Below are 14,365 nucleotides of genomic sequence, written 5' to 3'. Positions count from 1 at the left end.
GTATGTACTAGTGGTAGAAGGCCTAATTTTTGGTGTAATTATCTTTGTAATCCAAGACTTTTGCAATGGAATATGGTAGTTTTAATTAATCTGTGATTTGTGTACAAATCTATTACATTGTTGTGAAGTGTTTGTGCAGTTTGAATAGTGCCTTAAAAGGGTTACATTGTTGTGAAGTGTTACCATAAATTTGACACTGCAATTTGAGTCTGCCAAGCAAGAAAATGGAGCTGACTGCACAAACATCAGATGGCATAAACTACATAATATACTAAACTGCAGAAACATCAGATGGCATAAACTGCATAATTTGAACAGTGCCTTCAAAGGGTTATGCAAAATATTTAGCATCTCTCAAAACTAAACTGCATAATTCATCACATAAATTACTAAACTACATAAACTGGAACTCCAATGCCCACATTGATTGACTTACATTTATTATACTGCATAATTTACATTCATTAATCCATACATCATTAAACTGCATAAAACATACATCATAAAACTGCATAAAACTACATTCATTACACATTAAACTGCATAAAACATACATAGACTATGTAATACATTGGTCACTGCCCAGCACACTGCATAAAACATACATAGCCTGCATAATACACTGGCAACTGCCCAGCACACTGCATAAAACATCATTTAACATCATTAACCTCTAAAACTGGCTACTGCCCAGCACATTAAACTCCAATGCTCACCACACCTGCATAATCACCAAACTTTCCAGCACATTAAACTGAATATTACCTGCATAGACTACGTAATACACTCAAGCTTCATCCAAAAGACATGAGTTTAACCCTTTTAAAAATTAAAGCTAAAAACCAGCAAATCTGAATAATGGAAGCTGAATCATCACAATATTACCAATAATCAAAATAATTACAAAATATTTAACACCAATGACTGTTTTGGGTGTACCACAATAATTACAAAATGTAGGACAAAGTCTACCAAGCACATTCATACAAAAAAAAGACTTAGTCAGCCATCATATAAGTATACCAAAATGCCAATTGTTCTAGCAGTTACATAAACATATGAAGAGTGCTTTCAACATATAGCACAACAAAAAAAAGGTCCTGCTTCAGCTTGCTATCTTTTAGTGACTGCACCTCTCTTCCTCTGTCTTGTTGGTCTTGGATTGGATTGGTTATCAGTGGGGGGTGGAGGTGCACTTGTGGTCCTACTGGCTTGGGATGCACTCCCAGGCAAGGAAGAGTTCCCTCCTACTTCTCCCTTGCAGCTCCTCTTGTTGTGTCCTAATTTCCCACAGCTCTTGCATTGTTTTGAGATGCCTAGACCTCTATTTTTTCTGTGACTTCTAGGTTCATCAGGCTCTAGTGCCCTCTTCTTCTTAGGCCTACCAGGAGGTCTCCTCTTGATAGGGGGTTGCACAGGTGGTAGTCCACTAGGTCTCCACATATTCTGGCCATTGATGGGCTCTATAATGGGTTCATAGCAATCAATGTAAGTAGTCCTTTTGTAGCAAGCGTTGACATACTTTTCAGCATCTTCTCTGCTGAAAAATATACAAGAAATGGCATGGCAACATGGCATGCCAAGTATGTCCCACTTCCTACAGCTACACTTCTTCTCTTCCAAGTCCACAATGAAACTCTCCAGCCCATTCTTCACTTCAAACTTCGTACGACCAGCCCAACATGCTATCCACTTGCTGCATGCCAACTTCTCCTTGTACAGCCTCTTCCTTATTTTAGGACACAACTCAGATTCCACCTTCATAATCATTTCTCTGTTTGCTTGAAATCTAGTCATCAGATATAACCTAATACATTCAAGCTGCAAGCACATAGAGAGAAATAGAGAATTAATCATTCATGAATTACACAGGTCTATGGATCATAATGCAGATGAAAGGGAGAATTATGCATACCATGGTAATTATAGGTTTGCTCCTGAACTTAACTAACATGCTGTTGAAGCTTTCACACATGTTGTTCAGGATGGTGTCACTCTGGCCATCACTTGTGAACATGTGCCTAGCCCAGATAGTTGTTGAGTGAGACTGCAGCCATTTGAATGCATCTTCATCCACCTCCTTTAGCTCATTCATTGCCCTCTCAAATGCTTGCTGATAGGTAGCCTTGGCTGCTTTCCAAAACAGGTCTCTAATAAGGACACCAGGATGATGTTTCCTCAAATTATTGTATAAATGTCTGCAACAGATCCTGTGCTCGTACTGTGGCCAATTGTCAACAAAGGTGTTCACCAACCCCTGCAAAGCACAATCATTTAATTCAGCAAGCAATGAAGCTACCATCAACTACAATTAATTCAACAAGCAATAAATCTACCATCATACCTTCTGCTGGTCAGATATGAACACCCATTTCTTGTCATCTCCTATGTCAGCAAGCAATAAATTAAGAAACCAAGTCCAAGTGTCCTTTGTTTCAGCCTCAACTACTGCATATGCTAAGGGAAAGTATTCATCATTGGGATCTCTGCCAACAGCACACATCAGCTGACCACCTGCCTTGGTCTTCAAATGGCATGCATCTAGACCAATGATTGGCCTGCACCCTGCCAAGAAGCCTTTCTTGCAACCTTCCAGGCAGATGTAGATTCTTTCAAAATATGGTAGCCCAATTGCCAATCCATGCTCGGCTGCCAAATCACCATCATTAAAAGTATGCACCTTCATCAATACTGTGCTCCCAGGACTACATCTTCTCAACTCATCACAATACTCCCATAGTTGGTTGAACTGTGCAGTGTGGGCCCCATCAACAGCATCTTGAGCTTTTTCTCTAGCCCTACTTGCCTTGCCTGCACTTATGTTTACCACATACTTCTCATGCACAGCATCCTGAATGTCCTTAAGCTTTATGTCAGGTTGTCTCCTAACCCTCTTCGCTAACTTTTTCCCAATGTATGATGCTGTGCACCTTGGATTTTTATAACTTCTGCTGCATGTGTGTTCCATGTTCAATGTTTTCAATCTAAAACTTTTCTCCCTTGGCACCTTTGCAAGGTAGGCAACAAAGTTGCACCCTGGCTGGCATCGGGCTCTCACTCTCACCAAGTCATTTTTCACAAATTTTATACCCCAACCACCAGCAACTGCATAATCAGTTATAGCATCTTTAAATTGTTTAGTTGAGATGAACAACATATCCTTCTCAAACCTAAGGTGCTCAGCTTTGGGTACTGGCCTAAAGATTGGGTATTTGCTTTTCCTAATAGAATTGTCAACCTCTGCTTCTTGAATGTCATCATCACTTGAATCATCACCATCCTCACTGCTTGATGATGATTCGTCAAGGCTAAGCAGCTCCTCACTCTCATAGTCAGAATTCATGACACCACCACCCATTTGTCCTGGTTCAACCTCATCATCTTCAGCTTGATTGTCCCAACTATCAGTACTATCTTCACCAATATTTACTGGTTGAATTTCTGGCTCTTCTTCTAAGTCACTCCTCTCATCCTCACTACCCTCACTACCCTCACTACTCTCCTCAACTTGATCATCAACAACTGGTGCTTTGCCAGCCCTCCTAGCACAAACCTGCTCAGCACAAACCTCCTCAACTTCATCATCAACAAATTCAGCATTATCATAACCTCCAAATTGTGAAAAATCAGGTCTGTACTCAGCATCTACACCTACACCTTCTAGTTCACTATCAGGTACTTCAACTGGTTCATGCACTGGATGCTCCACAAACACATGAATCTCCTCATATCCCTTTACCAAATCAGTCATGAACATAGCAGCATCATCATCAACCACCTGATGGAAATTTGCGTGCTCTGGGTTCACACCAGGCATTTTATACCATAACTTATCTACTTCAGTGTAGCCAAACTCCCTACAAATACTCTCCATTTCTACTTTTGACCACTTATCTGGGTCACAATTATACACTATATCAATTGTCCCTCCCACATACACTTGAGGGTTCCACATGAAATGCCCACCATGGTGGACATGCAGATTAAAAAACTCATCCATCCTGCATGCAAGTTACGGGCAGAAAACAGAATGAAAAAGATATCCACTATTTGAAATTAATAATACTTTGTTAGGCTAATAAACAAATAAAAAAGCATACAATACCGACAACCCATTCACATGGACCCAGCCACTTATTGAAAAGCAAGACACGATACAGACAATCAATGCAAATACCAACACAAAGATATCAAGGTCAATATAGTGGTCCCTAATAAACAATAGTGACACACAATACAGACAAACAACCACAAATGCCAACAAAAATACAGTCAGTATTGTGGTCCCTGATAAACAAAAGTAAAACAAAAAGTAAACAAACAGAGCTGCAAATACCAAAAGCAACACACAACAGCCAAACAATGCAAATCCCAAAAATATTCCACTATCACAGACAGTATTATGTCCACTACAAAAGCTATAAAGGGAGAGAGGAAGAGAGAGAGTGAGACACAACGAGAGAGATAAATCAGAGAGATTGAAATTCCAGAGCAATAACAAAACACAACATTTCAAAATACCCAAATTCTCAAAACCCAACAGCTGAGATTCAGATGGCATTCATAACACAGAGAGAGAGACACATAACGAGAGAGAGAGAGAGAGAGAGTTGGAGAGAAATAATACCTTCGCAGCTCAGCACAAACACTCTGAAGCTCTGTGATTATGCTTGCCGATTTGAGATTTTTTGAGCTTGCTTGTGGGTTTTTTGTACAAATCTATGGTTTGTGATGAGCAACGGGTAAGGTAAGAGATTAGGGATTGCACAAATCTATGGGTCTTGCCGTCATGTGTGTTCAGGTGTGAATAGCGTCATTTTGGGTTTTATTTGGGTTAGGGAGGGTTACGTTCTGATCAAAAACAAAAAAAAGGTATGGTCACGTGAGGGACACGTGACTTCTAAGGCGGGAATAACTAACCGTGATCACCAACATTCACTGTAGCTATTATTTTATCATTTTGTATCAATTCCGTTTGCTACGTCAGCAAAATCCGTTTACGATATAACGGGAGGGACAAAAATGGAACCGTTTTTCAGGATAGGGACTAAAAGCGGTAAAAATAAAACTTAGGGACCAAAACGGAAATCGTGTGAAAATGTAGGGACGAAAATGTGCTTTTCGCCTTCTATTAAAAATAATAATTTTGAAAAAAAAAACAGAGAATAAAACTCATCAAGTATACACGACTTGCCGTTCTCCGTTCTTATAATAAGGAGATCTTGCAAAAATGGGCTCGGATGTCGGATCTGATAATTCACCTAGACCCGAAGGAAAACTATGGAGAGAGGATTTTTTTTTTTTTTTTAACCTGTGAAAATAAGTTGATCCAAACTTGACCACTTGACCTGTTGAAATGTCGAGTGAGTGAGGTAGGCCAATCCGCAGGCCACATTGGTTGACCTTTTTTAAAAGGATTTAAAAAAAAAAAAAAAATACTTGTTTTGGCTTCGTAACAATAGTTAAACATGTTTCACACTTCACTTATTGTTCCTTTCTCTATTTCCTTTCTTTTCTAAGATTTTAATTTCCCAAAAAACACTAAAAAAATTTCTTAACAAAGTTGAGGATTATCCGATTAAAAGTTTCAGTTTAATGAAGTTTATACTATGTGTAAGCTTAAGTATTTATGAATTATTTAACTTATTATAGAATGTTTTTGTTTTGCTTTTCTCTTATTTATGTTACAAAGAAGACAAATACATTGTTATCAAGTATAATTTAAAATTACCCTCGAAAATACTTCTATTTATATGGAAATTCCTGCACAATAGCTTGCCTACTTTTGAAAATATGAGGAAAAGAGGTATCCATGTTACAAATTGATGCTTGATGTGTGATGAAGAGGAAAAAACAACATTACATCTATTCTTGAACTGCCCCTGTGCAAGACCTATTTGGCATGGCTCAACTCTGGGACTGAGAACTTCTGAGCTTCAGTGCAATTCTACAGAACAGTGGCTAAGTCAGTGCATAATCTCAAGCAAAGCTTTGGAGCACAACAGAATGAATTACTTACAAACTCTTTTTACCATCCTTTGGTCAAATTGGAACCATAGGAATATGGTTTTGCATCAAGGGCAGATTCCTAACCCTTTTGAAGTTATTCTAATTTCTCAATCTCTTATTTGTAGGTATTAAAAAGCTTTCAACCAAAGCCAAGTGTAGAAAATCAGAGCAAATCCAAAGCAAACCAAAAGCATCCCTCACCAGAGCTAGCAGGTCCTCATCAAAGTGGCAGCAAACAAAAATAGAAAGGCTAGGAGATATAGTTTTGCTTTTGAAGCCACTACTCTGGATGGAAGTACTCTATTCAAAGGTGGAGCCAATAGTGGTAGGCAATCTGTTTACATGGAAACTCAGGAAGCATTGGTGGAATCAATTCTGAAAGCCAAAAACCTAGGATTCTGCAGAATCTTGGTATTATGCAGCAACAAGAGACTAGTGCAAACCTGCAACCAGTCCAGCAATCCCTCTTGGCAGGATCAAGCTCTCCTATCAGACCTATATCAGTTACAACAGCAGAGTCTAATTATATATGTCATTTTTGTTCCGGGACTTGTTATATCCCATGTACTTAATCTAGCTACTAGAGCTGCTAATTGTCCTGGCAATTTTGTTACATGAACCCGATCCCAATATAAGGCTTATCTTTTGTATAGCTCTTTTTAGTTTAATGAATGTTTCAGTTGGTATTAAAAAAAAAAAAAGGAATAATTTTTATTTTTGTTTTATTATTTTGCATGTAAACAAAAATTCGAGTCAAACAATGATGACTTGGGGGGGTTTTTAAGAAAATAACCATCAAACCCAAACAATATCATTAGTTAGGCAAACTTTCAAACTAATTTCATTTCTAACAATTCGAGTATTTTGAAGTCGATTTCACTGTAGCATTCCCTGTTTTGCCAGCAGCTGAGGTGGACGAAGTATGACACGGAGGCCAGAAAACGAGTCCAGTGGAGACGTTTTCAATACATAGAAATTGAGTCCAGAGGACTCGGTTTCAATGCATAGAAATCGTCTCCTCTTTCCTCGATTTCTATGTATAGAAACCGAGACCAGAGGAATCGATTTCTATACATTGAATTCATCTATTCTGAACTCGATTTCCTGTTACTCCCGTCTCATCTGCTCAGCAATGTCTCATCCCCAGTCTCATCCATGGCAGACACCCCATGTGCACTGAGCAAGAATAGTCCCATCCCTCCACGTGTCGCCATGGTCCCCAATTGGGACCTATTTTCTTCTTACTCGGTCACACCTTCAGCTCTTTTTTGAACATATCAAAAACTATTGAACATATCAAAAACTCAGCTCTTCATAAAACTCTTCTTCATAAAACAAGCAACAACTCCTCTTCATAATCACTTTCCTACTCTCACTTTGCACTCACACAACACTCGTCTCACACAACACTCATCATCTCAGGTAATGTGTTTACAACATTGTTATTTGCTAGTTTTTTTTTTTGAAGAAAAATTTAGAACATATTAGGAAAAGTTTTGTTTTTGTTATTTGTTACTGTAAATATTGTGATTAATTTATTTGTTAATATATTGTGAGTATTTGCTAGTTTTTTTTGGACACATTATATACACATTTTATAACATCATGAATACTTGAAGAAAAAATATCTATAATGACTAGTAGTAATATTATGATGATTATGGGGAATATTTAGAACTATATTGTGATTAAATTACAACATATTGGGAATTTGTTATTGTTAGTGTAAATATTGTGATTAAATTATTTGCTAAGTTTTTTTTTTTTAAATTAATATTGTGATTATTTAGTACAAAATATTGTGATTAATTATGTTATTACAACATATGGGAATATTTGTTTTGTTTGTTAGTGTAAATATTATGATAATGTGCTAAGTTTTTTTTTTTTAAATTACTGTGGGGTCTGTTATTTAAAAAGATATAGGAATCCTTAGAAGTGGGCTCAGGGCCCAACGGCCCAATCCGAGGACGCTTAGTTATCCGAGGATAGTGTAAAAAAATTATTGAGGGGATAATATAGGAGAAAGGGATGGATATCGTGTATAGTGGCATGACGCACGTCCGAGGACACCAAAGTCCGAGATGAACGTAACTTTTATTTTATTCAGGAGACTTCGCAAAGTTGTATCTGAACTGGAAATTGAATATAAACCTAAGGAGTCGGGGAAGGTAGCAAATATCTTCCAAGGCTATCACCTCCCCATTAAATGCTTTCCAGCTAACCCTCTGGCCACATTAATGTGGAGGTGATACCTGAACAGTAACTAAGCAGCTTTATGGCTACTGAGCAAAGGTTCCGATAGGTGCTGGATGGGACAGAAAAGGAGTTTCCAAAATAAGAACTACACGTGTACGATGGAAATGGAGGAAAGAACGTAGTATATAACATGGAAACGGATGACATTAAGTCGACACGGGAAATGAGGAGGAGAAAGGAGGGAGAAAGGAAGAACAGATATTCCATGCATAAGAGAGGCTCACTAAAACCTAGCCGAGGAGAATTTTTCTCATACAATCAGCCTGACATATCCCTTATTACTCAGCAAATATAACCTTTCCTGTCGAACAATACTAGTTCTTGTACACATGCTCTAAAAATTTATTGTTTAGGCTTGTTAGGCTGAAAACTCATACATACTCAGGGTCCAATCCAAGTTGAGTCCCCACAATTGGCGCCGTTTATGGGAAGAACTTGATCTGTTGAGAAGGAAAGGCAAGTGTGATACTCGCGATGGAAGAAGGAGCACCGCAGCAACCATTGACAGGCCCGCAACAGGTGGATGCTAATCAGCACCAGGCAGAGTCTAGGGGCTCTTAGCACAGTAGTCCATTGGTAGCCCACGAACACAGGGGGGATCTTGAGGGAAGTACACGAACAACCCATACAGATATTGGAAATGTTCAACGAGGTAGATGGAGCTCATGATGATGTGGCTATGAACACTTTTAAGGAAGGTCTTCCAACCGAGCACGGTCTTAGGAAGTCTCTGACTGGCAAGCCTGTTACTAGTGTACGTCAGCTTATGGATCGGATAGACAAATATAGAAGAGTAGAGGAGGATCAGATGCAGGGCAGAGGAAAGTCTAAGGCAGTAACTCAAGAGAGGAGGGATTTCAGGCCGGACCGGTATAATAACAACCGACCTTGGAGGGACTTTGGGGGGCAGTCAGGACCTGCCAACTCCTAGGTGGTTAGTGCCATGTTCCGAGAACTAGTACAGCAAGTTCTGGAGAAGATAAAGGACGAGCCGTTCTTTAGGTGGCCCAATAGGATGGCGGGGGATCCTGCGAAGCGTAATCGGAACCTTTATTGCCAGTACCATCAAGACCATGGACATATCACCGAAGATTGTAAAAATCTGTGGGACCACTTAGAACAGTTGGTGCAAGAGGGGAAGTTGACCCAACTTCTGCATCACTCCGGCGGCCAAGGAGGCCACGTAGGCTCGGCGTTTCAGGGGGATGCTTCGAGGGGACCCCCTTTGGGCACGATAAACGTTATATTTGCTGCCCCGGGAAGAACTGGGTCTTGCCCTTCCAGGGTAATGTCTGTGTCTCAGTGCTCGGAGGAGGGCTCCAATTCGAGGCCGAAGAGAGCCAGAGCGGGCACCTCGCTGGTGTTAGGCTTCTCAGAAGAGGATAAGAGAGGAACCATACAACCGCATGATGATGCTTTGGTGGTTACGATTAGGATCGGAGGGTATGACGTGAGAAGAGTGATGGTTGATAATGGAAGTGCCGCCGAGGTGATGTACCCTGATTTATTCAGGGGGCTAAATTTGAAACCTGAAGATCTGACAACATATAGTTCCCCGCTGGTGGGCTTCGAGGGCAAATCGGTCGCTTCGTTGGGGATGATTAGATTACTTGTGCAGACTGGTTCAAATATGATGGAGGTGGATTTTATTGTAGTGGATGTTTTTTCTCCGTATACGGCTATTTTGGGTAGACCTTGGTTGCATGCTTTGGGGGCTGTTTCTTCCACTCTTCATCAGAAAGTGAAGTATCCCTCGGAAGGCGAGGTTTCAGAAATTTTGGGAAATCAGACCATGGCTAGGCAATGCATGATAATGGCCATTCAACATCGGCTAGAGACAAGTACTTCGGCCGCAGCCGAGGGTGATTTATAGCAATCAAGGATTCAGGGAGCCCAGTTCGGCGCTTCCGCAAAGGAAATGAGGTGTGAAGATTTGGAAAGGGTGAGCGTTGGTGATGATCCAGAGAAGTACTTTCAGGTTGGGGCTCAGTTGCCTTTGTCAGAGAAAGAGTAGTTGGTTGAGGTTCTTAGGAAAAACGTTGATGTATTTGCATGGAGTGCCTATGAAGCCCCGGGAATGGATCCGAAGTTCATTTGTCATCATCTGAACGTCAATCCCTCGTCTATTCCAAAGAAACAACCACCTCGGTGTCCGTCCAGGGTACACGTCGAGGCTATTAAAGATGAGGTGACCAAGTTAAAGCAGGCTGGGGCTATCAAGGAGGTATTTTACCCTCAGTGGTTGGTCAATACAGTCGTAGTGAAAAAGAAAAATGGAAAATGGCGTGTGTGTGTTGATTTTACGAACCTCAACAGAGCGTGCCCAAAGGACCCTTTTCCTATGCCCCGTATAGATCAGTTGGTGGATGCAACAATGGGCCATCCTCGGATGAGTTTTCTAGACGCCTTTCAAGGCTACCATCAAATCCCACTGGCATTGGGCGACCAGGAGAAGACCGCTTTTCTCACTCCCACTGGAAATTATCACTACAAGGTAATGCCCTTTGGTCTGAAGAACGCAGGGTCTACCTACCAGAGAATGATGATGAAAATGTTTGAGCCGCAGTTGGGCAGAAACATTGAGATTTATATTGATGATATGGTCGTAAAGAGTAAGGTAGTGGCCGAGCACGTGATGGACCTTAACCACACTTTTGAGATTTTAAGAAGGCATAAATTGCGGCTGAACGCATCCAAATGCTCATTTGGAGTAAGTTTAGGTAAGATCATAGGTTACATGGTGACTCATAGGGGAATTGAGGTCAACCCTGATCAAATTAGAGCCATAGCTAACTTGTAACCACCTCGGAATCCCAAGGAGGTCCAGAGGCTGATCGGGATGACCGCCGCATTGAATAGATTCATATCTAGGTCGGCGGATAGGTGCAGGCCTTTTTTCTTGCTGCTCCACAAGTGGAAAGGATACAAATGGACTGAGGAGTGTGCCTTAGCATTTCAGCAGCTGAAGGAGTATCTATCTCGGCCACCCATCATGTCTAGCCCCGAGGTAGACGAGGTTCTTTTTTCCTACCTAGCGATCACCACTTATGCGATTAGTTTTGTTCTGATATGAGTGGACAATGGAGTATAGCGGCCAGTCTACTATGTGAGTAAGTCTCTTCACGAGGCCAAAATACGCTACCTGCCATTGGAAAAGGCCATTTTAGCAGTGGTGCACGCTACCAGAAAACTTCCCCATTATTTTCAGGCGCATACAATGGTTGTCCTGACTCAATATCCGATCAAAGCAGTACTTCGAAGTGCAGACTATACTGGTAGGGTTGCCAAGTGGGGCACAATTTTAGGGGCTTTTGATGTCAAGTATATGCCCCGTACTTCCGTGAAGGGTCAAGTGCTCGCCGATCTAGTGGCCGAGTTTGCTAAAGGTCCTGAAGAAATAGAGACAAGCCAGGATGGCATGGATGAAAAATCAGTTGGCCTCATCTCCGCGCAACCTATTTCATCTTGGACGGTGTATGTGGATGGGGCAGCAAATCAGCGGGGGTCTAGAGTGGGACTTGTACTGATATCTCCTGAGGAAGTCATCATTGAGAAGTCTCTAAGGTTGGGATTTTCAGCTACTAATAACGAGGCGGAATATGAAGCTTTACTAATGGGGATGGCAATAGTCAATAAGTTAGGCGAAAAAACTATGGAAATCTTCTCGGACTCAGGGCTTGTTGTGGGCCAGGTCAGAGGAGAACTGAAGGCTCGAGATACAAGAATGCAGGAATACTTGAGCCAGGTTAGGCGTATGCAAGCCAATTTTGAATTCTTTAAAATAACCCATGTCCCTAGGAGTGGAAATGCCCATGTAGACTCTTTAGCTACTCTTGCCACCTCCTCGGCTCAAAATTTACCTCGGATGGTCATGGTCGAGGACTTCAAAAGATTTCTATTTAGTAACAACGGAAACGCTACAGGTCAACCAAATCAGTTCAGCGCGTAGTTGGATGGATCCTATAATAATATTCCTTGAGAAGGATATACTGCCCGAGGACAAGTCAAAGGCAAAAAAGATACGAAGGAAGGCTCCCTGTTTTTGGCCATCCGAGGATAAGAAGTTGTACAAACGCTCTTACTCTGGGCTTTATCTGCTCTGTGTACGCCCTGAAGCATCGGAGGATCTTCTAGAAGAGCTACATGAAGGAATTTGTGGTAGTCATACTGGAGGAAGGTCTTTGTCTCACAGGACGATTACCCAAGGGTACTGGTGGCCAGGCATGCAAAAGAAAGCGCTGGAGTATGTAAGGAAATGTGATCAATGCCAAAGGTTCGCGCCAAATATTCATCAGCCTGGAGGAGTTCTCAATCCTCTTTCTAGTCCTTGGCCTTTCGCTCAGTGGGACTTGGATATCTTTGGCCCTTTCCCTAGAGCAGTAGGAAATAAGAAGTACCTGCTAGTTGGCATGGACTATTTCACAAAGTGGGTTGAAGCTGAGCCTCTAGCTAACATCAGGGATGTTGACGTCAAAAGATTTCTATTAAGGAATATCATTACTCGATTTGGGGTTCCTCAAACTCTCATCTCGGACAACAGTCTACAATTTGACAGCAAGGCTTTTAGAAGGTATTATTCCGACTTGGGGATAAAAAATAGGTATTCCACCCCAGCCTATCCACAGGGAAATGGATAGGCCGAGGCTGTCAACAAAGTCATAGTGGGTGGACTTAAGAAAAGGCTGGATGATGCAAAGGGAAGATGGGTGGAAGAACTTCTGCATGTTCTCTGGGCGTATAGAACAACACCCCGACGATCAACAGGGGAAACCCCATTCTCAATGACGTATGGAGCTGAGGCCGTGATCCCTATTGAAACGGGCTTTCCAACACTGAGAACTAGTAATTTCACCCTAGATAGAAATGACGAGCTGTTGAGGAAAAGTCTAGACTTGATAGATGAGCGACGAGAGAAAGCTATGGTTCAATTAGCGTGCTACCAGCACAAGCTGAAGCAGGGCTATGATGCAAATGTCAAACTAAGGCCATTAGCTCCAGGAGACTTGGTGTTGAGGAAGGTCTTAGGAAATACCAAGAACCCAGCCTGGGGAAAGTTGGGGTCCAATTGGGAAGAGCCATATCGTATTACATCTGTAGCAGGGATAAGGGGCTTACTATTTAGAAGATTTAGATGAAAAAACTATACTCCATCCCTGGAATGTAAGCAACCTGAAAAGGTATTATTATTAACAAGTTGTGCTTTACTTTCCTTTATAATTTATCTTGCTCCTGCAATATGTGCTTCTAAAATGAATAGAAGTATTAAACAGAAGCTAAGTCATGTCAGGTCCTTGGACCACAACTTAGTGAAAATTAGTACACTATCAACGGAAGTATTTTACAAAAGCTAAGTCATGTCAGGTCCTCGGACCACAACTTAGTGGAAATTAGTACACTATAAATGGAAGTATTAAACAGAAGCTAAGTCATGTCAAGTCTTCGGACCACAACTTAGTGGAAATTAGTACACTATGAATGGAAGTATTAAACAGAAGCTAAGTCATGTCAGGTCCTTCGGACCACAACTTAGTGAAAATTAGTACACTATAAATGGAAGTATTAAACAGAAGCTAAGTCATGTCAGGTCCTCGGACCACAACTTAGTGGAAATTAGTACACTATGAATGGAAGTATTAAATAGAAGCTAAGTCATGTCAGGTCCTCGGACCACAACTTAGTGGGAATTAGTACACTATGAATGGAAGTATTAAACAGAAGCTAAGTCATGTCAGGTCCTCAGACCACAACTTAGTGAAAATTAGTACACTATAAATGGAAGTATTAAACAGAAGCTAAGTCATGTTAGGTCCTCGGATCATAACTTAGTGGAAATTAGTACACTATCAACGGAAGTATTAAACAGAAGTTAAGTCATGTCAAGTCCTCGAACCACAACTTAGTGGAAATTAGTACACTATCAACGGAAGTATTAAACAGAAGCTAAGTCATGTTAGGTCCTCGGACCACAACTTAGTGGAAATTAGTACACTATAAATGGAAGTGTTAAACCGAAACTAAGCTATATTAGGTCCTCGGTATTACTTTTGGGTTAAGGTATAACAAACTATTTAGACATCAAACTCAGTTGGAATCTATG

At 41.0% G+C, this 14,365-nt stretch overlaps 3 protein-coding genes across 3 annotated transcripts; 2 read left to right on the top strand and 1 right to left on the bottom strand.

The window, feature by feature from the left end:
* Positions 1-881: 881 nt before the first annotated feature.
* LOC112026126 (uncharacterized) lies at positions 882-4,855 on the bottom strand. Its single transcript, XM_065774305.1, has 4 exons — positions 4,628-4,855; positions 2,345-4,001; positions 1,916-2,257; positions 882-1,821 (listed from the first exon to the last, which is right to left on the bottom strand). The coding sequence occupies exons 2-4, from the start codon at positions 3,998-4,000 to the stop codon at positions 1,114-1,116; spliced, it is 2,706 nt and encodes a 901-aa protein (XP_065630377.1). The 5' UTR covers position 4,001; positions 4,628-4,855; the 3' UTR covers positions 882-1,113.
* A 4,428-nt stretch (positions 4,856-9,283) lies between these two features.
* On the top strand, positions 9,284-10,141 carry LOC136068177 (uncharacterized). The gene has a single exon (XM_065774975.1). The coding sequence runs from the start codon at positions 9,284-9,286 to the stop codon at positions 10,139-10,141; it is 858 nt and encodes a 285-aa protein (XP_065631047.1).
* Positions 10,142-11,485: 1,344 nt separating this feature from the next.
* Positions 11,486-13,403, top strand: LOC136068176 (uncharacterized). Its single transcript, XM_065774969.1, has 3 exons — positions 11,486-12,013; positions 12,192-12,838; positions 13,010-13,403. Exons 1-3 carry the CDS (start codon positions 11,486-11,488, stop codon positions 13,401-13,403), a joined length of 1,569 nt encoding a protein of 522 aa, XP_065631041.1.
* Positions 13,404-14,365: the final 962 nt, after the last annotated feature.

Source organism: Quercus suber, unplaced genomic scaffold, assembly GCF_002906115.3.
Source record: "Quercus suber isolate HL8 unplaced genomic scaffold, Cork oak 2.0 scaffold_7, whole genome shotgun sequence".
Taxonomy (NCBI): Eukaryota; Viridiplantae; Streptophyta; class Magnoliopsida; order Fagales; family Fagaceae; genus Quercus; species Quercus suber.
Note: the sequence above shows the minus strand (reverse complement) of the source record. Positions and strands in the feature narration are given on the sequence as shown.